This window comes from Microsporum canis, genomic scaffold (assembly GCF_000151145.1).
Source record: "Microsporum canis CBS 113480 supercont1.5 genomic scaffold, whole genome shotgun sequence".
NCBI lineage: Eukaryota > Fungi > Ascomycota > Eurotiomycetes > Onygenales > Arthrodermataceae > Microsporum > Microsporum canis.
The window spans coordinates 1,629,208-1,652,955 of NW_003299165.1; the positions used below are offsets into that span (position 1 = coordinate 1,629,208).

The following is a 23,748-nucleotide window of genomic DNA, read 5'->3' on the forward strand; positions in this document are numbered from 1 at the left end:
CCATGAGATCAATTCGGGTAATGGAAGAATTACTAGTTTGAGTATTTATTTTTTTTAACTTCCTAATAACGTAAATACAGATAGCGGTTATACGGAGGAGACAGGGGGGCTTTTGGGGCATCTTCCCCCATAATCAAGTTAATAGCCGGCTAAGTAATACTGGTACATGCAGAAAATCGCCAGAGCCTTTGTCCAATCAACAATTCAGAACACCGGCCAAAAGAGAGGGGAAAAGTTGGAAAAGTCCAGAGATGCTGCGGCTCCGCGGCAATCCCAGTAATTGAGTAGAGAGTCCCTTGAAAGGAGGGAGTGTATATAATGTAGATGTTTCTTGCATCGTCAACCCGCCAACCCCTGCAGTGCAGCGTCGCATGCTAAATATTTCGCCAAAGACCCATGTATCCTTCATGCATCTCCCATGCAGCTTGGAAAATAAGAGCCAACCAACGGGCTAGGAGTGCCACGTCAGACGCATAGCTACCAAGCTAAAAAGAAAAGCCAAGTTAAATGAAAGAAAAAAAAATAAAATAAAATAAACAGAACAAAGGCGAGGGAATAAAAGGCCCGATTTCTGACCCCTCCGCTTGGAAAGGGGCGTTTTGAAACATCAAAGGGCTCCGTCGGCTAGAACACTCCTTCAAAGCCCTCGAGCGAGAGTTGGAAGAGCTCTTCATCCCATAAGTTGGGGTGGAAGGTCATGACGGCTGATAAATCAGCATCAGGGATCATACCGTGTCCCCATGTCATATTGTGCTGGTCCATTCCTGTGGTAGGCACATTGTATCCAGCTTGTGAAACAAGATTATTCTGACCAACGGCCATGTACTGCAGCACTGAAGGGTCGTATTCTGGTGATGCCGGGTAAGGATTGGTGGACACTTGGTTCTGGCTGACGAACTGCGGCCAATCGCCTGTGCTCGAGCCCCGTTGTGGAAGGTTGGAAGAGCCATATGTCGGAGCAGTAGCCGCAGATGTTGTGGCAATTTCATCTGGGCTCGTCACGAAGGCCTGATTGGCATTATTATCACAGGGCTGAGCGACATTATCAGCCGTGTTAATCGCTCGCTGGCCCTGTTGCCTGGTGACTGCGGTACTATTTGATGGATACTTTGCCGTTGCATCGCCTTGGGCATTGGGCGTGGTGGAATCTGTAAATGAAGTCTGCAGGGGAGATGCAATGTCAGCACAAAAGGTGGTGTTCGTATGTAACAAATAGGGGGGTTGACACTAGCATTTCCCCTTTATGGAGAATGTAGACTGTGTTTTGGAGGCGAGTCGCGAATACTCACCGACTTATTCGCACCATCGGCAGCAGGTGACGCTGTTGCTTCACTCTTCTCGGACTTTGAGATCCGTGGCTGGAGGAAAGGCGGGAGAGACACTTCAGCATTCTTATCTTTGCGTTTCGCATACCACGCCTTCATCATGCCAATTATAAGCGAGAACTTGAGGCCGACTCGACTCTGATTTCCTTCTGCTGATGCATGTAGGTGAGAAATCAGTTTATTCAGCGATTCCTCGACTTTGAAGTCTTCAGTGCTGAATACGTTAGCAAGCCTACTGCCCGGGGACGAGGCAACAGAAAATAATTTGATAAGAGCAACACATGCATAAGATGTGCGGACAAAATGTATCGTAGGGAGACAAGGTAGCAAAGATCCGTCCATGGTGCTGAATAGGGTAAGGACTCGATGTATGGAGGTAAGACATGCAGTGAGGGCGTTCACATGTGCGGCAGTCCCGAGATCAGCCTGCGATTCATCTGTAAGGCCAGGAAGAAACGGGGGCTTGAAGTCATCGATGTTGTGATCGTTGTGCATGCCAATTTCATGCATGTATATGCTAAGAACTTGTTCATAATGTTCCATCACAGCTGTCGACAGGTATTAGCAAGGCCTCGAATAGCAAGTAGGAAAGGTAGGAGAGAACGATCACGAGGGCTCACTTACGGGTATACAACTCTGGCGGCACCTCCCTCCGCCATTCATCCAAACGCCCTTCAAACCCTTTGAGAGCAAATTGAACTCTGGGCTCGGTGATAGAGATGTTTGTCAGAGGATCGTCCATGCAGAACTGGAAACCGATCTCTTCACCAATATGGGCTAGTTTGATCCATTCAACAAGGGCCTTGTCGCTAGGATAGGCGTCGGGTGACTCCAGCAGCATCTGGACTGATTCATCCATGTAAGTATTCCAGCGAGTGAGGAGTGGCCGCCTAAGGCCCATAGCAACACTGTGTGTACATGTTAGATATCAAAACCCAACCAAGATGCAAATCAAAGGGGGAGTGCCAAAAAGGGGCATACGAACTTAACGGCCAGAAAGTAGCAGCCCATCCACGCTCTCCTCCCATCCAGAGACTGGGGATCGATGAACATGGTTTTCCTGCTCATCAACTCCTTTATGATCTCTGAGGATTGCGACTGTGGCTTTGATCTGCGGTTCATGCCCATATCCGTCCCCATAACCGCCGCCAAATGAATGAGCAGGTAGAATTTCAGCTCTTCATAATGTTCCGGTGGCATGTACCACAAAGAAGCTATCACAAGAGCCTGCATCAGCTCGAGAGACTTCTCACCGCGGATAACAATGCGGTCGGCGAAGATTTTGTGCATCTCGCCAAGCAGAATCGGCTCCAAGCTGGGCGCATACGATCCGATTGATACAGAAAGAATCGATAGAAAGAGTATGGGTGTCTCTCGTCGCACATCCCCCATCTTCGTGCCTGGCGGGAACACCACGCATGGCATCAAAGGTAGCATGTTGTTGATATAGTGCGCGAATGCTTTGGCCGCTGTCTCCTGGTCGACAATACCACGGTCTATGGCGTCCGCATACTCATGATCAACACGAGGTGCGGACATGGACTCTGGCTCGAAAGCCGGCCAGCTGCTGTCAGTTTTGCTAGAGCTCTTCCCGTGTAGCCACGTATGGACGAAAGCTGTGTGGTTAGCCGGGCTTATTGGGCGTGCAAGGACAGCCGGAGGTCCCATTCCTGGCATTGACCGGATATCCCCGCTGGACGACCTCTTGCTACCAGCGATCCCAGAGGGCCCTGGCGGATTCGCACCTCTTGATACCTGTCGCTGCGGACCCCAGCGGCTGGACCCAGACCAGCTCCTTTCCGCATTATGATGCTGTCCGGGCTCGTTCTGGTCTGACGGGTAGCTCTTCGTCCTCGACGCCTGGAGACTAGCGGTCAGGGCGTCAATCTTTCTTTCCAGCTCTGCAACCCGACTGTCTCCCTTCTTCTGTCTCTTTCGAGTTGGAACGGTAACGACGCAGCGTCTATTTGCCTTTGCGCAACGTTTGCAGGACCCGTCTGGGTTATCGTGGTCAGGATCGCAGCGCACTTTCAACTGTCGACAAGCTTCACAGGCGCGCGGCCGCTTGAGGTCTGCGAGGGGATCATTCGACGCCGCATCCGCAGCTGCACCCGCGGCAGGGTTTCTGTCCGTCGTCGTCCCCGAGCCATCTGCCCCGGCGGCAGCTTCGTTCGAGTTGATACGTGAAACGGAGGCCGACCTGCCGTCGTCGCGAGCCAGCGAAGGGGATCCTCTGTGGGAGGATGAGGTGGCGGAAGGCGACGAAGCGTCCTGAGCCGATGGGTGGGAAGGGTATTCCGCCTCCATCTACCAGGACTATCGACGGGTCTTTCTATTTATTTGCTTGCCAGGACCATGCCAGGTCGCCAACCGTCGCCATCCACGGAGACACGGTATGTCGGCGGCCGACACAAGGACTGCTCCGAGAGAACAAGGTTATTATATGGTGGACGTGGAGTGCCTATCGCAAGCGACTTATTCTCTCTCTCTCTCTTTCGTTTCTTTTCTTAGTGGCTAGCACGCGCAAGCAGGAGAGACGCTCCTTTCGCTTAAACGACCATCCGTATATGCGAGAATGCTGAATTATCAAGAGCCTGGAGCCGTAGTTGTTCTTCGTTGCCTGCTCTCGAGTCTATTGTCAGTTTTACGGCTGGACTTGGTTCAGCATTATTAACCCACTAGCTGCCTGCACTCGTACTCGTATTAAAAAATAATAATAACCACCCAAGCGATGAAGGGAAAAAAATATCTTCGAGCCAGCTGGACAAGAAACCCTGACCTGGAGGTTTTCTTCCCGTTTTCCTCCGTCGAACGGCAGCGAGGTGAGTCATCTCGCGGTTCATCTTAACAGTTATCGTTGGTGGCTTGAAAACGATCGTTGGCTGTCGGAATGTCATACACGAAGAAGAAGCTGATGCCAATTATATTATTATTCCGGTGTAGTTGACGAATATCCAACGCCGTATGTTCCGACGGCCTACCAAATTACTACATCGTTCTGCAAACATCAAGCGTATAATGTGCTGAGGGATGATTCTCTAGCTAGGGGATGTCGGGTTCATCAGATCTCCGTCAGAGGGTAAACAATATGTAGAATCTATTTATAAGTACCGTCTAATGGCATCGAGTCCCATCTTTCGAGTTGGCCATCCCCTTCTCGACCCAGCCCTGAGTATAACCTCTTCGAAAATCAATCAAATAAGCATCATCAACGTCAATAGGCACATTGGCGGCCTGAATACTTCGCATCACGCCCACCGATGCAATGGAGTGTATAAAAGCAGCCCCATAGCGTATCCATTGCCGTCCTCAGCCAAACTCTTTATCTTCATCTGTGTCGGGGATATATCCTGGGTCGACACTTTGGACATGCCGGAGATATTCCGCAAGCAGCACAGGCGAGCTTTCGAAATTCGTGGTAGAGATCGATTTATAACGTTTGTTGGAAACATACACATTCAACTGTTGCTTGGTCGGAATAGACCGATATTGTAAAGCGGTTGTTGGAGCAGTCAGGGTTGATCAAAGGTCACGGAGAGTGATATCTCGGCCTCTACTCTTATCCTGGGCTGTAGACGGCACGAGGATTCGTGGTATAATCAGCAAAAGAGAAGGAAATCGCCGCGCTTTCAAAGAGGTTGTATTGCTAGGTAAGTGTTGCCTTTTCAGCGATTCGATCATGAATGGACTACATTCATGAGCTGGGAGAACGCTGAGCAAAGCTGGCCAATGGATAGGCTTAGTCAACAACTAAGCAGTAATGGGTTGGCTGTGTTGGAATGCTTGGTTGTAGGCATCAGGGGAGCCTTTTGGTATCTCGGGTGAGGCTCTAAGCGCTGGCTGCGCGGCTAATATATGGGCCACTAAAATCGCACACATATTCAAAGCAGGCTATTGGCTCTGAGAAACCCTATAAGTTTGTTCTTTTTCTTTTTATATATCTTTGCTAGTATTTATGCCACTTTATGAACGGGACACTCTTCTTTACGGTCAAACCATCCAAGAATACAGGATTTGTGGAATCTGCATAGGCATTCCAAGCGTGCCAGCTCAGCTCCAACTTCATACTCTTCCATGCAAATGGAGCATTCTGGCTGGACACCGTCTGTGCCCAGGCAGTCCTTCTCCGTTGCAAGGAAGGTAAGCATCCTTAGGCGTTCAGATGATGGGCGTATCGAGCTTTGGGACGACTGGTTAGAAGCTCCAGGGCGTCTGGAGGCGTGTCTTTCGATACATGCTCGGATATGAGCTTCGTGGGCATCCTCACCACCGCTGGACGACGGTTGGGGGAGAATGTGATTGCATACGGGGCAGAGGTCTCGTTCATTGATGATACGATGGGATCGTGAGCTGGGTGGTGGTGGAAGAGGACGATTCATGTCTGCTGCACGAATGGTAGGATGGGACCTCGGGTACGATGCGTAGTGATGGCTCCGTTGCGAGTCCTGTATATCAAGTTGAGTCGTTTGAAGATCTGGGAAATGCGTATTAAGCCTGTTACTGACCTGTGTGAATGCATCGGGGGGATATAAAGGAGGAGAACCATGGATCTGGGATTCTGTATCCCGACCTGGCAGATACCTAGGCGGCAGGCCCCGTAGACTTGACGATACATCGTAGCCAAAGGCTCCATATGAAGGGAAGTTAGCATCTGTTAAACTTGCACGGTGACCCCTTTGTGCCCCTCGTATATGAGTACGTATCTATATAAACTGTTAGACAAAAAAGTGAGATATGTGCGCATCTAGCATATAACATACAGTTGCTTCAAATTCCCGGTCTCGTCGTCTTCTCCCCTCCATATCGGGGGGGATGGAAGGTATCTGGCGGCGAGACCTTTCCACACTTGTACCCCAGATTCCTGGGTTTTGATACTCCGAAGGCAAGGAGTGCGGATCCGCTTGGGAGTGATTGTGATGGCTTTCCCAGCCTAGGCTGTTATTCCTTGCTCTATGGTCATGGTGAGAGGTACTGCTACTCGCCCTATATCGACGAGGAGGCTCTGGGTTCGGGTCAGGCACGCAAGGATTGCAAAGACGAACTTCAGTCCCGCCGCCTAGAGCCGCTGCAGCTCTAGGGTTTTGATGGATTGAAGTTGCGCGGTGGTGACCGCGAGATTGTGACGAAGATGGCTGCGGTCGTGTCTCATCGTCTTCGATCAGACTGATGACTTCCCGTTCTGCTGTATTACGCTGGATGATGTTCGATAGTGATAGTTGCGTTTGTGCCTCAGGGGGACGGACGATAAACTGTTGCGGAATAGTGATTCTATGTGGCGAGCAAGCTGCGCAAACGACCCTGCCGCACTTCCGACAGTGGTGTTTTCGGAACCAGAATGTGAAAGTCACACCGCAAATCGGACATTCCGTGACTTCGGAGTCAGGTTGCCATCGTGGGAGTCGATGGTCCGTAAAACTTCTTTCACGGTGCCGTAGGGAGTTTATCTGGCGAGACATCGACGAGGACGGTGGTGAGCCAGAAGGCTGAGTCTCGATCGTTTCATCATCTGGTCGGTGAAAGCTGGGGTTCCCTGGTCTTTGAGCTCCGATGAGGCCAGGCCTAGAGCTCTGCCTGGTAGAAAGAGGCTGACTGCTTATAGCTGTATCAAGTCCTGTTCCGGATATATCTGTCCCGCTGCTGCTACTACCGCTTCCCAGCCGCCGTTTTCTATTCGAAGCACTGCCGTCCTCTCTCCCTCCACCGCGACTGTTCTCACCACTATCCAACGACTGGTCGTAATCCTCTTGTAGAAATTGTGTCCATGTTGTATGACCTTCACTCGCACCGCTTCTTTCTTCGGTGCGCCTGTCTGATGAGGAGCGATGGATGGTCGTAGCTCGAGCTGCGTCGTTTGAGGCCTGGGATTCCAAAGGTAATGACATCTGGCTTAGTAGTGGCGCAGAAATGTTCTTCTGCTTGATAACGTCGTGTATTATCCGAGGGGTGTTCGATGACGCCAACCTCCGCCGTTTGGACGGGCCGGCATTTGCTGTGGGCGCGGGAGGGTCCACGTTGACTTGAAAACCGATAGTAGAAAAGCTCGTCGATCTTTTTTCTAAGATATGTTATTAAAATCGCGGGAAATCTGTATCTGTATATATATATTAATATGTAGTCTATTATGTTCTTGTGTAAAGGAGTATTATCGTATATTGTCGTCCAGGATGCGGCGCGCTGGATCCAAGATGTTGTCAAAGAGGTCTGCGGCGTTTTCTCCCAATCATGAGACGATACAGCATGCAAGCTGAAGGACTCAGATATGATATAATATGGCTTTGATCATTTCTCCACGGCTGATCACGAGGAGTTACCCGTCGCTTCAGCCTTCTGACGTGAGTGGAGGTTGCGAATCGGGCGGTTAGTGGTTGATGCTTTAACGCCACGAGATATGCGCGAGGCCTTGGACTCGTTGAAACACTGGCGAAAGGAAGTTGAATGTTGAAGGTATCCGTGGAAGAAAAGGCGATATTATCATCTGTTTGTGATGGTCGGATGTAGCGGTTTTCCCTTTGATGCAGCAGCCCAGAGGATGAAACAGGCACAAAAGACAAGTTTGAGAATCAGGGGGTTAAAGCTATAAGACTCAAAAGTATTTATTCGATCCAAACTATTCCATAATCTCACAGTCTCCAAGTCTTTGAATATTTATAATATTTAATACAGCTGTTCAAAAAAGAACCAAGATAGCCACTCCACTCTGTTTCTATCACACCAAAAAGGTCAAGAAGTCAAAACAATCAGAAAATCCAACCAGATACTCGCTCCTGATAGATAAAAAAGGAAAAGAAAAGAAGAAGAAACGCTAGGGTAAATGGCAATCAAAGCAATGATAGCGAATTAAACACGTCCTCACTTATTAACGACACAGGCGAAGAAGCGAGGAAGATAAATGGACAATGGTGAATCTGACTTTTGGAGAGAAGCTGAAGAAAAGTGAGTTAAAATCAAGGAAATTCGTGATATAGTTATCATTAGTATGCAAGGGTGATGTGCTGATCCAATACTGGAGTCGATATCTGCCGCCTGAGGGGGGAAATTTGGAGATGATGGTATCGGCTAGGGGTTAGACGTAGGTGGCATAGGATGATCGTCGATGAACTCGGCGGCACTTCCACCGGACAGGCGAGTTTCATGAATATGGTCGCTGGCTCGATGCTGTTGGACATAGCCCATACCCTTTAGTTTGCCACGTCGAGCAGCATCAAAGGTGGAGGACGATACGTTTCTCTGACCCGATGGTTGTATGGGTGTTTGGACAGTAGTGTCACCGCTATCCGCTCTATGATGTGCCATTGAATCGTTCGAGTCAATGGATACAGGAGCGCTGTGCGTTGAAGACGATTTGGAACCAAATGGCAATCGTGACTGGTGCAGAGCACGGCTGGAAAACGTCCGTTGAGGGATAAGAGCATCTGAATTGGCAGCTTCGTAGTCCCGGGAGCTGTTGCGGGAATGAGGTCCGCCTATAAAGGGTTTCGATGCATCGCTGGGCTTTACGTCTTTGAGGTCGACGGAGGTGCCACGTTTGGAGCTTTTGCGAGGAATGGTGGGGGGCCGTATTCGCATGCTGCCATGGGGCCCTGGTTGTGATTGGGATTGAGAGCGGGAGTGGGAGTTGGTGGAATCTGACGGGCCGCTGCGGGTGCTTGTTCGACTGGGCAGTTCGATGGCGTCGTCGATTAAGATGGGTGGTAGGACCGGTTTGTCGTTGTCTGTGACAGCTTCTGCTTTGGCCTCTTCGGTGGGAGGAGATACTTTTGGATTAGGAGCAGGAGAAGTGGTATTATTATTAGTAGTAGAACTTTGCTGTGTCTGGTCTGGGTCATCCCTATATGGCTCCGTGAACCTATCCTGTTCAGCAGGCGGTGGTTGCATTGCAGCCTGTGGAGGAGCTCGAGAACTTCGAACAACCTCGAATCCTTTACCCTTGTCCTTGGTCTTGCCGCCGAATAGGCTCTTTAGCCATCCGCTAGCCGATGAGACTGGGCCAGTAGGATCAGCAGGACCAGTCTTCAGCTTTCTTGTAGCGGAATGGGATAGTGCAGGTCCCCGTACCCGATAGTAAAAGTCGACCTCCCGTACTGCGTAATCTGTTCGGAGGGATGGGTCACCGTCAGCGTCACCGTCGGGGTCTTCCCTGGGGGCACCAAGATAGGCGGGCGTTGGAGTCCCTCCGTTGCCTACAGGATGACCAGCCAGGACATCGGCATCATGGTCTGGATCAGGATCGGGAGTGTCAACAGCACAACCCGACTGTCTGTTGATCATGTCACTGCTAGTCCGGGAAGTGTGGCGTATGCCTTCTAGGGTCGCGCGCCGTTGCCGGGGTGGGCGGTAGTACGGGTCTGCCGTCTCGTGTTTAAGTTGCATATGCACGATGCCGCTGCGCGGTGACCCGCCGCCGCCTGAAGCTTGTCCTGGCCCAGTTGAGAAGGCTCCAGGGGTGGTAGGTGTGTACGGGCCGCTACCTGTTCCACGAGGGTTACTGGCATTAAACAGACTCCCTGTCCCGGACTCGAATCCAGTGCTGGCCCTGTCTATGCCTGGTCGGTTGAGAAGGACTGCGGAGCTTCCCGAGAAGCTGCGAGGTCTCTCGCTGTCGAGCTGAGTAGACGGACGCTCAATGTCGACGTTGAGCATGGTAGCCTCAGAATTGGTGCTTCGACGTGGTATGTGGCGCTTCCTGGGAGAGCGACGGGATAACTGACGGACACCAAACACCTACATACGTTAATAATTTCTTTTCCTACCTTTTTCTGCTTCACACAAGCGGGTAGTTTCTGGAAAGCGTGGACATACCTTTACCAGACCTCCTCTAGCGGCTTCTCCTTGGGCGCCTGCATCACCTCCCGCTCCAGCCTGTCGGGCAACGACCTCAATGAGTGTTTGAATAGCATTCAAAAAGAATCCGAATATCAGCACCATGCCATGTAACGTCAGAATAACGTATCCAATCCAACCCTTCGCTGAATCCGGAATGTCCAGCGACGGGACAAAGGCGACGGACAGGAGAATGGTCAGACACCGGACCAGTGCAAAGACTATGTGGTATGCATTCATTGAGGTGGGAGACTCAAACGGTCTGAAGGCAATGAGTGTTAGTATCATGGTGACTTCACAAATGGCCAGGATAGCGATCTGGGCTATTCCCGACGGCTGGACCGCGCCAATGGCTATCCCTCGCATACCCGTGAGGAGGACGGAAATTAAGGCGAAAGGCGCGGCCCCATCGCTAAAAGTGTTGTACAGCGGTCCGTACAGGTGCACGGTAGGAAGGTCATCAAACAGATATGACCGTGGACGGGTACAGAAGATGAGATAGAGCAGCCAGGCCGCGAATCCAGCCAATATGACCAGTAATATGACAGCCAGTGCCACGACAAAGATGGGAGAGGAGCCAGCAATAACTAGCTGGAACATGGACAATGAGACGAGCGGGAGCAGGAAGAAGTTGAAGACGATCCGAACGACGTTTCCCAAGGTGAAGGAGGTGTTTTGGGACTGCAGGTCCTGCTCCGCTACGTGGCTGAGATTGTGACGGATCCATCTGAGGCCGAAACCGAGCTGTATGACCACCGTGACGATGGCGAGAATGACAAGCAGCCAGATGACGGAGCCGGCCCAGATGTCGACTGCCCGTGTCATACCAACGAATTGGCCTATCCGGTCGAGACCATAGGTGCCGTTGACTGAGTAGACGCCATCGTTCAAAGGTTGGGTACCGTTCCCGTGGCTGACGAAGCTCTGGTTGAACATGAGAGCGGACCAACCGAGCTGGCTGACGACTGGCTGGTAGTAACCCGGGTAGCTCAGAGTAAGTGAACCGGTAAGTATGATGAACTGGATGTACTGCAGACAGTCCGCAAACCCTGGAGTGACCAGGCGGATGAGGTCCTCGTCACGGCCGTAGTTGCAGGACCACCGAAAGATGTCGGTGGTGCCCCAGGGGCTGTAGATGGCAGCGTATATGGTAGCCACACCCACGAGTATGAGAATGGCCAGCGGGACGTATGCGAGAGCCGTTCTCAGGGGAGAGCCCAGATCCGGGGTGATGTCGGCCACCACACAGCTGTAGGGTGTCTTGCTCACATCTCCCGCCTTGACCTCGAGGGTGGCCAGCAGCGAGGCAAAGGCGTACGAAGACGTTATATTAAACGTCGTCGAGTACGCGCGCAGTCCAGACGTTGAGTCCCTAGAACCGTTAGTATATCTGGTTTTGTATCATATAGATGGATTAGACACATACCGGCTGAAGTTAAAGACCGGCCCCAGGGGGCACTCTCCCTGGACGAGGGCATCACAGAACGGGACGACAGAGGCATTGGAGGCAGAGAAGCCAACGACGTCCACCTGTGGAAAGAGGGTGGTGAATGTGTTTGTGGACGGGTTGACTCTGACTATCTTGCCCAAGGTCTCGTTCGGATTGGACCAGTGCGGGTCGTTTGGCGGCGGATAGGGCTCTCTGGTCTCCGTGCCGCTGACGTTCCCGTAGACGGTTACATTGAGATTCAGTGCCGGCAGCGAGCTGTTGAACTGCGCGGCCACGTAGAGCGGGATGAACTGGAGCTTCAACGGGCTGGACTTGGTGATGGAGTCTGGCAGGCAGTTTGTGAAGGGGACGAGAGCGGCCTGGCAGACGTTGACGGCGAGGAGGAAGACGACAACGAGGATCGATAACCACGGAGACGACGACGACGACATCTTCATCTGCAGCAGAGGGAGGCCGGCTGGAGGAGCGTTGTCTGGTGCATCTCGAGCTGGTCCGTTGTTGTTGTTGTTGTTGTTGTTGTTGTTGTTGCTCCTGTTGTTTCTGCTGGCGATGCTGTTGCGGGCTCGAGGCTCGACCATCTCCCCTTTTTTTGCTTCTCTTCTAGCTGTCGTCCCCCCTTCCCCCGACGAGATACGGTCCCCCTGAAGGAGATCCAATTGGCAGAGACAGGCAGACGGTCGCGCGGTAGAGGCGGTTGAACGAGTGGTCTGGTGTTGGCCGTTGTCTGTTGGTGGCTTGGAGCCTCCCTCTCCATCAGAGACAAGACAGTAACAGTCGCAGGTTGCAGGCAGCAGTGACAGTGACAGTGACAAGTAGAGAAAGTAGAGCCAAAAAGAAAAAAAGAGAGTCGAGAAAGAAGAAACGAAAGTGCTTTGAGCATTAAGATTGTGATAAGAGGAAGAAGTTCGATATATTTAGCTATAAAATATGGTGTAGTTTATATATATGCAATGGTGGCGCAGTTCAGCCGTTCTACATCCGCCAAAGATTGATCGAGATATGTGCAGCTTACCAGGTGAATATTTCCGAGAAGCTGAAGTAGACATGATAGAAGAAGCAAAAAGGCCATCGAGATCTTCTGGTCCTTTTTGCGACTCTCTGCAAACGAAGGGCTCGAAGTTGGCTTTATTGACTCGGTGACACGCGAGATGTGATATCGTCTTTTATAACCATCTTATAGCCTCTTTTATATACTATCCTGTTATAATTCTTCTTCTAAAACATCCTTACATCTTCCATCCTTGCTTCTTCTTCCCATCTTGCATCCTGCTAATAAATCATCTTTTCTTACCCCTTGATCGTTTCATCTGCAGAAAAGCACGTGAGCCCGAACTTCTTCTCGAAACATTTCGCAAGGTAGAAACAAGAGAAGAAACGAAGTTGAAGAAGAGGAGAAGAAGAAGAAGAAGACGAGACGACCGAGAGCGACAGCGACAGAAGACGATTGATCGCTGGCTTGTGCTGGCGCTGGACGAAACGACTTGCTGGCCGCAGACATAGACCTCTCTCCCTCTTCTCCCCCCCTTACTCTCTACTACTCTCTCAACTGCTACACGGATAGAGGCGAATGCAGGATGTTCAACTCTCCCGAGACGAGCAGCTTGACGGCTGCAGAGACAAAGGTCGCCCGCAAGTGGCGTGGGAAGCTCTTCTCCCGTGAAAAAGAGATCAAGCAGTCCTCCAGAGACGAGCAGATAGACGACTTCCTCGCCTCCACACGCCCTCCCGTACAGCATCACCACTCGCCAGCACAGCAGCAGACACAGCAGCCATTACACGCTTCATCGTCGCAGATACACCAGCCGCAGGCCAGGAACCCCCCCAAGCTCGACGTCTCCGTCTCGCAGCGGTGGCCTGGGGCTGCTCAGTCGCCCACGCCAGTTGCCGGCAGCAACAGCCTGGACCGAGGGAACAGCCATAACAATGGGGACGCCAATGGACTGGGGAGCGGCATGAAGAAGAAGCGGCGGCGGCGCGAGGGCCTCCGCGTCACCTTCTGCGACCGGCCGCCGTCCATCATGGGTGAGGGAGGCGAGGAGGCGAACGCCCCGACGATGGAGATATCGCTTTATCGTGCACGCTCCAACTCGTCCACTTCCCAGTTCACCGACGGCGCCGACAGTGGCTCTTCTGCAGACTCCAACTTTCCTGACAGGGAGCCGGCGCTGCCTTCTTTTGCTGTCTCGGGGCCGGATGGTGATGGCGACGACGGGTTCGCCAGGAGTGGCAGCCAGGCGAAGAAACAGCTGCTGCCGTCGCCGGAGATACGTAATGCACAGAACTCGGACTTCCTCCTGTCCATCAGCTCGCAGCCTAGAGGGTCACGGCTGTCCTGGCGGGATACCAGTGATGAAAGCTCGTTTGCGGCGAGGATACGGGCCAAGATGAGGGATGAGGAAGGGTTGGCGCTGCAGAAGGCCCTGGCCGCCCGATCGGAGCAGACATCGCCAGACCTCAGTAGGGACAAGGACTACGATAGGGACTACAATAGGGATCAGAGGGACCGCAGCAGGGGAGGTGGTTATGACAAGGACTCCAATGACTACGACAGGGACCACCAGCGGCAGAGCCCACCCCAGGAACCGACCAGTGGAAAGGGTGGCCTCTCTTTCTGGAGTAGTGTCATGGCTGCCCTGCCAGAAGAGAATAAGAAGCAGCAGCAGCAGCAGAACAGTCCTCCTGACGGATACCCTCCTCCTGTTGCTGCCGCTCCCGCAAAACAGATTCGTACCAAATCCCCCAACCCTCCAACCACGTCTCCGCCCCCGTATGCTCGGTCAGAGTCCAAACAGGCATTCCACAATGTCAACCAGCAGCACCAGCAGTCAGACAGGCTGCAGGCCCAAAAATCAGGATACGCGGGCCATCACTCCAAGAGTTCCTCTGCTTCCTCCTCCGCCTCTGGCAAGTTCAAGAACATGGCCAACATGGTAGGAGATGCCGCCATATCTGAATTCTCTGCTCACGCAGACCGGTACACCACCCTCTTCTCACGGGCTGCCGAAAGTGTCAAGCCCATCATGGAGACGTCGCTATCAGAATGGGTTCGTGCTAGTGTATGGTGGTTCATCAAGGGCAGGGCAGAGCTAGAGGCTTTCATGCGCACCCGTCCTCCCAACTCGGCCAACGGGAGACAGTCACCGGTGACTGAACAGGCGCAGCAGGCTATCGTCAACCTGGCCAAAGCATGGTGGATCAACCAACACCTCATCCCCCAGCATCCAGAACTCGGCCAGTTTGGCAGGATGAAGCCAGAGGCCATCCTCTCGATGGTCCAGTCGATGGGCAACGATACCCTTGCCAGCCACATCAGCATCCACTGTGCTATCATCAGCCATCTGCGTGCTCTCTCCATGTCGATGCAGCGGAACAAGATTCTCCCTTCAGCAGATCAATCCACCGCCCTGTCCCAAAATATCGATGCCTCCATCTGGATCCGCTACCCGTTCTTCGCTCCAGGAATATCGTCCATATTGTCTGGCTCGGGCTCAAAGTCCATGCTGATCGACCACTCGAGCAAAAAGCCCGATATTGGCGAAACAATGCCCATAAGCGATACTAGCCGCCATTTCTGCTATGGCCGAATGTTTGTCGAAGTCTGTCTTGGTTCTGCCGACGATGACACGGAGCAATATGCTATTCCGTGCATGCTGTCCATCACCCGCGACAGATCAGACTGGAACGTCATTGCAACACTGACAAGCCAGAATGAGCTTGTCAACTTGACCATACAGTCTGAGAAGAAGCATGGCCCAACGTGGGCTGACATCGACTGGCAGGTCCGCTTCAACTCCCTCACTCTCCGTCTTCCCCGTGGATTCGAGTTAGACATCAAATTCCAAGAAGCAGATTTCAAAATGCTCTGGAAGATAGTCGAGTATACCCGCAAGATACAAGAGGAAATGCAGCCCGCCTCTGGAGAAAGGATGGTGTTTGCAGATGTCCTCAAGGTCTTCCAGTATAACGAGAATTCGCCCAACAAGGCATTCCCTTCTGAACCTACCCAACGCTGCAGGATACAGCTGTTTGAAAGGACGACCAAAATCACCGAAGGAACAGGCACACGCGAATCACACCGTGGCTTCCGCTTCTTCGCCGTCACCAGCCCGAAAGTGAAAACCCTCAGTAGTGTCACGCATATTCTAGGGAACGGCTCCCCTATTATATTCGGCTACCTACGCGGCGACGACGGCGCCCCAGCAATGATGCTCAAACATTTTGAAAATGGCATTGAGCACTCCATGCTACTTACATTCCAGGACTCTGAGCTTCGAGCAAACTTGCACTCCTTGCTCATCGGCATCACACCAACGGATTCAGAGTCTAAATCACCAGATCTCTCCTTGCAATCGTTCACCATGATACAAGGGCCTGACCCGCTAGGCAGCTCTAGCCCTACCCTCGGCTCCAGGAAGACGTACCTCAAGTTTGATAAGGGTAATGCATCGGTCATTAATACGACGCCGGACTATGGTGCACCGTGTACCGTCCTCTCGGAGCGTTTGCGTGTCTTCATCAGTTCGAGCTGGGGCTCGGTCACTGACAGGATTAACATTGGACCTGGCGATTTGAAAATAAGCCTTGATATCAACATTCCCACTATGATAAGCGTGATAAGACCGCCGCAAGAAGACTTGGGTGTGGCCGTGGCAGAGAATATGGTTCCAAAGGAGGTAGCTACACAGATGAAGGACCTGCTCACGGTCTCAAAATCCCAGTCTGTCATTAGGAAGTATAACTTTGCGACGCTGCAGGGTTGGTTCCCCCTTCCCCCGGTTTTTTCCCCGATGAAGAGTCGTGCTGACTTGTATAGACATGCATCACTTCCAACAGGGCATCACTGGATTCAAAGTACTGTTTGACGGGTAAAGATTTCTTCCATTCTCCATGACATCGATTTTATACTAACACCCCACAGCTATGCCTCTATGTTCGCCATCGCCCGTCGACGCATGGTAGTCCCCATATACAAGAAATGGGAAGCCTCCAAAGCTCGTCTTCAGATCATCCAACAAGAAAAGAACGTCCAACTAGTCGCCTTCCTAGCCGGCTTCAGCCACGGCAGAAGCATGAATTTCGTCCTCAAGAGCACCGATAACTTTGAAAGTTTCAACCGCTCAGGTAAATACGGCATTAAAATCGTTGATGCCAAGTTCGCGCTGCCCAAGAACAGCGACGACGAGTCTGCTGACTACGTCTGCCTGGATATGCCGGAATATCCTGGTGAGCACGACGATATCACCATCGGCTTTGACTCGGAGAATGGTAAGGCAGATACGACATCAGACTTGGGAACTACCAGCTAACTTCGTTGTAGATCGTTATAATTTCCAATCGGCAGTGCCTGGGTCAGTGAAGGAACCATCTAGAATGGGCTCACTGCGGAAATAAAATGTCAGTCCCGAAATTTCACTTTTGTACGGTTCTTTTGGCGTTTAGCGTGTTTCTCTCCTTTCTGTTCTTTCTCCTCCCTAGTTCTATGTCTCTCTTCTTGCTCTCTTTTCCTCGTTTCAACTATCTTCTTATCCAGAGGGCTTGTGTTCAACCTCTTTCGTTAATTCGTCTATCGCTCATGTCGACACGAGACTCGACGACACCTTTTCTCATCCGACGTTGAAGACTGTACACCCCTTTTCTTCTCTGTACTTCCACCGCCTTTTTCTCTCTACTTCTCTCTCTGCTTTCTTCTCATTACCCTCTGTCGGTTTATCCATTGATGTGGCAGGTTGTCCCACTGGCGCTTTAGATCGTTGTATGCAACTGGATATATCAAAGTCCCTACTTTTCTTTTCTTTATTCCCTTTTAGGACTCCGCGTAAATTTTACACGTGACTTCGCGTTTCGGCGCGGCAAACCTTCCAAGGTTGGAAGCAAGAAAACGCCGGAAAAAGCCCCGCACTTTTGGTTGGGCCGAGTTCGGCATTCTTCCGCCGCCCTGAAGATATCCACGGACATATATTTATATAAAAAGGGAGGGTCTGCTTCCCCTAGACAGCTGTATAAATTGTATATCACCAATATCGTCAAAATGGCAGAAGAAATCAAGCAGAGCTTCGCTAGCATGGATCTCGAGGGCAGAGGCAGGTCGACCGTTGCCCTCCACGCCGATGACTCCCTGAACAATGTCACCGATGTGTCTCCCCCAATTCACTTGTCCACGACGTTTAGATACGCAGAGAACCCAGACGACCTGGTCCCAGAGTCAGATACACATGTAAGTCTCTCACATATACACTGGGTTATCTAACCATACTAACTTCTCACAAGCTTGGGAGAGAACAAACAAATAACTTCATCTACTCTCGCTGCGGTGCACCAAATAGCACCCGTTTTGAGACCATTCTTGCCCCACTAGTGAATGGACACTGTCTTGCCTACTCGTCCGGCCTCTCAGCTCTTCATGCTGCTCTCGTCTTCTTCAACCCACGCCAGATCGCTATTGGAAAGGGTTACCATGGCAGTCACGGCGTGATAGGCGTGCTTTCACGGCTGACCGGTATGAAGAAGATAGACCGTGACTGTCCCGCCGAGCAGCTCGAGAAAGGCGATGTCATCCTTCTCGAGACACCGCTCAACCCACACGGGGTCTCTTTCAGCATAGAAAGCTATGCCAAGAAGGCTCACTCACGCGGTGCATATGTTCTTGTCGACAGCACATTCGGACCACCTGGTCTTCAGGACCCGTTTAAATGGGGCGCAGATATGGTCATGCACTCGGGTACCAAGTACCTTGGCGGCCACAGCGACATGCTGTGCGGTGTGTTGGCCACCCAACGAAAGGACTGGTATGCATCTCTCTTCCATGACAGGCAGTACATTGGCAGTGTCATGGGCAATCTGGAGTCCTGGCTCGGTATTCGCAGTCTGAGAACACTTGAGATCCGTGTGCAGCGTCTGAGCCAGAACGCTACCAGCCTGGTGTCCTGGCTTGATGCAGCGCTCCACAAGGGCAAAGAAGGAGCACCAGAGACAACGGTCACGGTCACAGACGAGGAGGCCAGCCTTATCCAAAGAACGGTGGCTAAGGTCAATCATTCCAGCTTGCAGAAGGAGGATATGGAGTGGCTCTCAAAGCAGATGCCAAACGGATTTGGGCCGGTATTCTCTATCATGATGAAGGAAGAGAAGATCGCGCGTGCATTGCCATCAAAACTGCATTTCTTCCACCATGCTACCAGTCTGGGAGGTGTAGAGTCGCTCATCGAATGGCGTGCGATGAGTGATTCGTCTGTTGAGAGGGAGTTGCTGCGGGTTAGTGTGGGTTTGGAGAACTGGCAGGACCTGAAAGACGATATTGTTGCTGGATTAAAGAGTCTGGTCTGATAAATGCTATATCCTTGTATCTAATTGCGTTGCAATTGCGCCTAAATTGATAATCAAATACTCTGTACTCCTGCTCCAAATCCCTCGATCCTATATAGCCTTCCTAATCGGGGAAGGTGCTCCCGCTACTTTAATTCTATAAAAGAAAGAGAAACGTTCTATATTCATAGCGTTAGCTCTCTGATTACCTTCTTATCTACAAATTTTATCAGAGTATATTGGTCTCACCTAGCTACTCATTCATCGATATATCAAACATGGTGGACGTCGTCATCGAAATCGTTCTGCCGAACTATTTGGTCGGTAGTAAATTTCTGGCGCGAAGGGGCAACCTACAATTGGGTGAACTTGGTCCTTGCTGCTAACAGCTGGGTATAAAATAGGGGCCATTCTGTTCCATACATCTTTATCATTGGGCGGGGTGACCCGATATGCATGGTTAATGCTTATAAGCGCCCGGTATCTAAAAAAAATTCGCTGCATACCAACAAGTTACATACCAGCCAATGAATGCGCTCCAGCACCTTGTCACCAGCATTCCCTTAGTCTGTTACGGCAAACTCAATGCAACAGCAAAACCAAACAGCATTGTCAGGTTTAGTTAGAGGTTCTAGGGCTTGTTCTTATTGGGGTAATAAAGGCTTGCCTAATACCCTAATATAAATATCATCCCCTCCCCCCTTTCCTTCTATCCTTATTCCATATCTTCCGCCATAATAGCAAGAAGGTCTTATTTTGTCCTACCCTACTCTTATATCAAGTATATACCGAACGCCCTACAATTCCACTCCGTTGCCATGCCTGGCCAAGTCATCGGTTGAGCCTACAATTATATCACTGAAAATTTATGAACATTGTGCTAGCAGGCCGTGGCCCTGGATGGGTACGCGCCTTGGACCTTGTCCCAGACACTCTAAAGACCGAAATGGTAAACAGAGTTAACCAAGAGAATGATGCCAGAAAACTCTTCGGCCCTCAACAATTGGGGAATATTGATGAGATCTAAATTCAGTAGGCAATTTTAATCCACAATGCAAATTTCATCTACAAATTATATTAACAGAAATGGAAACGGCGAACATGTTACGAGGAAGCACGTTGCTAGGGACCCTGCCAAACAGAAATAGAATAAGGTCGAACAGAGAGGGTATGCCACCGCGGCGTTGGTATGTTCCTCAGGAAAAAGTACATCCTGACTATTGAAGCTGGCGAGTTTTTGGAGAGATAAGAGCAGTAGCTGGGCTTGATGATGATTATTTGGCAGGATTTTTGGTTTGATCCGAAACTTATTGTGTACGTAGGTTTATATCTTTTTAATATCTTTCTAATCATTTTCTGAGGGCAGTTGTTCTATTTAATCATGCTGAACAGGATGCTTTAACTTCGTTTTAAGTTAACTTTGTAGTTAGGCATGTCGTGCCGTAACTTAAATATTTGGCCAAAATAAAAATTTAAAACGATGCTCAAGGGATAAAGGTAGCTTTGTACATGATTACATGACTTTGGTGGGAGAGAGGGAGGCCATAGGCTCCTGTTCATTTATCAGGATAGTATTGGCGATCATGGGGATTTATAACATCAGGAAGATATTTATATTCTTAACATTTTTAATATAGTAATTACACCTCCCAAGGTTCTTCACACATGAGATATTACTTAGAAGTGTTTAGCCTGTCACCCAACGGTGACTTAGCAGCTCGGCGGTCCAGCGCTTAGCTGGATCAATTTGCAGCATTTGGGTAGCGAAATCGATCTCTACTTCGGTTCCATTCCGTGCTGCTAGGAAGGATGCCATTGAGGGTGTTTTGGTCTGAGCCACAAGTGAGTCGACAAGTTTAAGGTCATTAGCACAATCTGATTGAAGGAAAGCGTCAGGCCATGGATTGTTGAGACCAAAAAGGCGTTTCATTTTGGTCAAGTACATTATTTTGCGCCGGAATTCATCGATATCAGGACATTTTAGATCAAGAAGTAAAGCTTGAAACCGTATTCTAACAAACTGCGTGAAATGGATCAGAATATGCCAAAAGCAATCTTAGCCTTTTTATCATGCTTACCAAAAGACCCAGATTCCAAATATCTGCGGATGGACCCCAGGGAAGACTGAGCCAAACTTCAGGAGAACGTACGGCAAGAGGCTGGATAGGAAAGTTATTTGGAGCTTCAAAAACTAGTCAAGCTGTCAGTTATTACCATCATAGTTTCAGTCGTTGTAGATTTATAGGTTACCATTTTCGAAATCGGCTAGTTTAACTTCCATATTAGGCATCCCTACTTTGGAAAGGAGGATGTTCCTTGGCTCGATATCTTGAAAAAAAAGGGACAACGTTAGTGGACTCCTTTACCAATAGCAAGCTAAAAGACTCGTCTTATACCTGTATGGACGTAGTTTCTAGTGTGTATCACGTTCAATGCGCGAAGAAGAGAGGTAATCATTTCTTTAAAAGGTGGTTCTTGTCGGCGTTTCCACATGTCGGGCAGTGAAACATCCATATGCTTCAAAACGAGGAAAGGGGGCCCGTTGTATTCCTCCGCCGGCACATCAACAAGGGCCCTGATATAAGGAGAACGGAACCTCAGTAGGTTCTCCCTTTCACGCTCAAGCAAGCAGTCATTCTCGACTTCCTTTCGGAACTTAATGATCACTCTAGATAGTAGTTAATGTAATGTCAGCTAGATGGTCTTAAATCAGGGCATAAATTGAACTTACCTTCGGCCGTCATATGATTTTGCGGTCCAAACATGACTGACGACTGGAGACACACAAGATTCAAGAGTGTAGCGCCCCAAACGGCCAAAAAATGATAGAGAAGCCTTCAAGCACATCTTACTTGCTTATCTGGCTGGCAGATTACTCAAATTGTAAAATACGCATTACGATGCATCTTTGGTTGGAAATAACCCCCCGAATAATGGAGTTTATAGGTATTTTAGACTCTGCTTTATAATCTTATATACGGAGTATATATAAGTATGCAATTCACGTTAGGTGATAAACGAAGTATCATTAGCTACATAGAGACAGCGATTACCGGGCTTCATAATTAGCCGCCGCAATGATAACCAAACCAGCTACCCAGCAAGAGAGAAATCAAATGCACAGTGCTTACCTCCCGCTCCATTTCATAGTTAGAGGGTGAGAAATAGGAGCTTAACAACAGTATACGGAAATCTGTGGCTGATATCTTATTATCGGAAGTCTTAAAAGAAGGCAAAAAAGGGCGTGGGTGAGGAGCGTATAGTAGTCGTGACCTTACACAGCGAGGTGTATGGGCGGATCTGCGCTATCATAGTTAACAAGTAATGAAGCACCAAGGGGGCTATATAAGTTGCGTCCAAAGGCCACACCACCTGTGCCCACACATTTGGTGACACCTCGATTTACTCCGTACTGGCATCCATCGTTACTCCGATTGGTTAGAGTATGCCGTTCCCTTAGTCATCATATCACGGCGTTTTATCACAGAAAAAAAAATACGAAAACAGACCAATTCACTATCGAGACAACGAAGAAACCAAAGGAAAAGATCATACGGAAGGCGAAGAACTCACCAACGCTCCTTAATTTACAATGTCCTCACCAGATATCCCAACTTCCTTCACAGGAACGTTCCAACTCCACTACTTCGCCAGTGCCGCTTCGTATACAAAGAAGAACACCGAGTCCTTCCCTGCTCCCTACCCGCTATGCAGATTGTTTGATCTTCTCGAGTCACGGTATCCAGGAATAAAGACGAAAGTTCTGTCCTGCTGTGCTGTTAGTGTTCGCCTAGAGTATGTGGACGGGGAAGAACTCGAGGTTGAAACCGCAAAGGATAAGACGAGGATGATCGAGTGCGAGGATGAAGTTGCCATTATTCCTCCCGTGAGTTCAGGGTAGAGCTCGTCGAACGGCTTATGGTTATGGATGCAGGATAATGTACTGAATGATGCATCATATCGAGCCTACGACTTATGATTTTCATGAACTTATATATAAAGAGGCTTTTTATTGCATATATTCAACTTTTTGTCAGCACATATTCATAAAATGCAGATATTACAGACTTTTCTCCCTCCAGACCTATGCCGGGCCAGCCTGGAAGATCTTGGCCGCAACTTCTGGCTGCCACTTGGCCTTGTCCTTGCAGTAGATCTGAAGCGACGCCGGCCACTCCTTACTGCCCTCCAGCGTTGTCGTGCGGACGATATACTTGTCGTCGCCCATTGCGGTCTGGTGGTGATAGATGTGGGTGGAGCAGGTGGGGCAGAAGAAGCAGTGGACCGGGTTGCCTTTGCTTAAGTCAATATCAAAACTCACAACTATATAACGGGCAAACAGATGTCAGATACAAAGCGCACCCGAATCACCCTTGTAGGTGTACTTGGTTAGGTCGCCCTTCTTGATATCGAGGTCGTCCTTGGACACAACCTGGTTGAGGGTGAAGTCGCTGCCGTTTATGCGTTTGCAGGCATCACAATGGCTGGAGCAGTCGGTTAATAACTAGATACGGAGTTGCAGCCTACCAACGACAAGGATAGGCGTACCAGAGGATATGAGACTTGTCTTCAAGCTTGGCTGTATACTCGACAGCACCGCAGTGACATTTTCCCTGGATGGCCGACATGTTTATTACGGATTGATTTGATACTGGTTAGCCGATGGGAGGAAGAAAGGAGGAAAAGAGCATGAGGGCGACAACAACACAAGGCTATGGCTCTTTTATATTCCATCAGACCCCGCGCGTTCCCTTAGCAGTCTCTTTTTAACCTCCTCCAGCTTGTATCTTATTAATCTATTTGACCTTGAAGCTCTCACGCTGTATGACGTTCTCTTCCTTCTGTTCCACC

At 50.1% G+C, this 23,748-nt stretch overlaps 8 protein-coding genes across 8 annotated transcripts; 3 read left to right on the forward strand and 5 right to left on the reverse strand.

The window, feature by feature from the left end:
• Positions 1-624: 624 nt before the first annotated feature.
• Positions 625-3,632, reverse strand: MCYG_05698 (conserved hypothetical protein; the record flags this gene model as incomplete). The annotated part of the gene is made up of 4 exons (XM_002845783.1): positions 625-1,161; positions 1,290-1,873; positions 1,950-2,233; positions 2,311-3,632. The coding sequence occupies 4 exons, from the start codon at positions 3,630-3,632 to the stop codon at positions 625-627; spliced, it is 2,727 nt and encodes a 908-aa protein (XP_002845829.1).
• A 1,646-nt stretch (positions 3,633-5,278) lies between these two features.
• On the reverse strand, positions 5,279-7,207 carry MCYG_05699 (FYVE zinc finger protein; the record flags this gene model as incomplete). Its single annotated transcript, XM_002845784.1, has 3 exons — positions 5,279-5,770; positions 5,831-6,028; positions 6,086-7,207. 3 exons carry the CDS (start codon positions 7,205-7,207, stop codon positions 5,279-5,281), a joined length of 1,812 nt encoding a protein of 603 aa, XP_002845830.1.
• A 1,174-nt stretch (positions 7,208-8,381) lies between these two features.
• MCYG_05700 (uncharacterized protein) lies at positions 8,382-12,173 on the reverse strand (the record flags this gene model as incomplete). Its single annotated transcript, XM_002845785.1, has 4 exons — positions 8,382-10,028; positions 10,125-10,407; positions 10,585-11,517; positions 11,572-12,173. The coding sequence occupies 4 exons, from the start codon at positions 12,171-12,173 to the stop codon at positions 8,382-8,384; spliced, it is 3,465 nt and encodes a 1,154-aa protein (XP_002845831.1).
• A 996-nt stretch (positions 12,174-13,169) lies between these two features.
• On the forward strand, positions 13,170-16,986 carry MCYG_05701 (conserved hypothetical protein; the record flags this gene model as incomplete). The annotated part of the gene is made up of 4 exons (XM_002845786.1): positions 13,170-16,350; positions 16,409-16,460; positions 16,514-16,860; positions 16,913-16,986. The coding sequence occupies 4 exons, from the start codon at positions 13,170-13,172 to the stop codon at positions 16,984-16,986; spliced, it is 3,654 nt and encodes a 1,217-aa protein (XP_002845832.1).
• A 637-nt stretch (positions 16,987-17,623) lies between these two features.
• On the forward strand, positions 17,624-18,918 carry MCYG_05702 (cystathionine gamma-synthase; the record flags this gene model as incomplete). The annotated part of the gene is made up of 2 exons (XM_002845787.1): positions 17,624-17,809; positions 17,863-18,918. The coding sequence occupies 2 exons, from the start codon at positions 17,624-17,626 to the stop codon at positions 18,916-18,918; spliced, it is 1,242 nt and encodes a 413-aa protein (XP_002845833.1).
• A 1,666-nt stretch (positions 18,919-20,584) lies between these two features.
• Positions 20,585-21,744, reverse strand: MCYG_05703 (uncharacterized protein; the record flags this gene model as incomplete). The annotated part of the gene is made up of 5 exons (XM_002845788.1): positions 20,585-20,917; positions 20,976-21,088; positions 21,148-21,225; positions 21,294-21,565; positions 21,629-21,744. The coding sequence occupies 5 exons, from the start codon at positions 21,742-21,744 to the stop codon at positions 20,585-20,587; spliced, it is 912 nt and encodes a 303-aa protein (XP_002845834.1).
• A 745-nt stretch (positions 21,745-22,489) lies between these two features.
• MCYG_05704 (molybdopterin synthase small subunit CnxG) lies at positions 22,490-22,798 on the forward strand (the record flags this gene model as incomplete). The annotated part of the gene is made up of 1 exon (XM_002845789.1): positions 22,490-22,798. The coding sequence occupies one exon, from the start codon at positions 22,490-22,492 to the stop codon at positions 22,796-22,798; it is 309 nt and encodes a 102-aa protein (XP_002845835.1).
• Positions 22,799-22,981: 183 nt separating this feature from the next.
• MCYG_05705 (conserved hypothetical protein) lies at positions 22,982-23,525 on the reverse strand (the record flags this gene model as incomplete). Its single annotated transcript, XM_002845790.1, has 3 exons — positions 22,982-23,220; positions 23,260-23,381; positions 23,446-23,525. The coding sequence occupies 3 exons, from the start codon at positions 23,523-23,525 to the stop codon at positions 22,982-22,984; spliced, it is 441 nt and encodes a 146-aa protein (XP_002845836.1).
• Between the last annotated feature and the right edge of the window lie 223 nt (positions 23,526-23,748).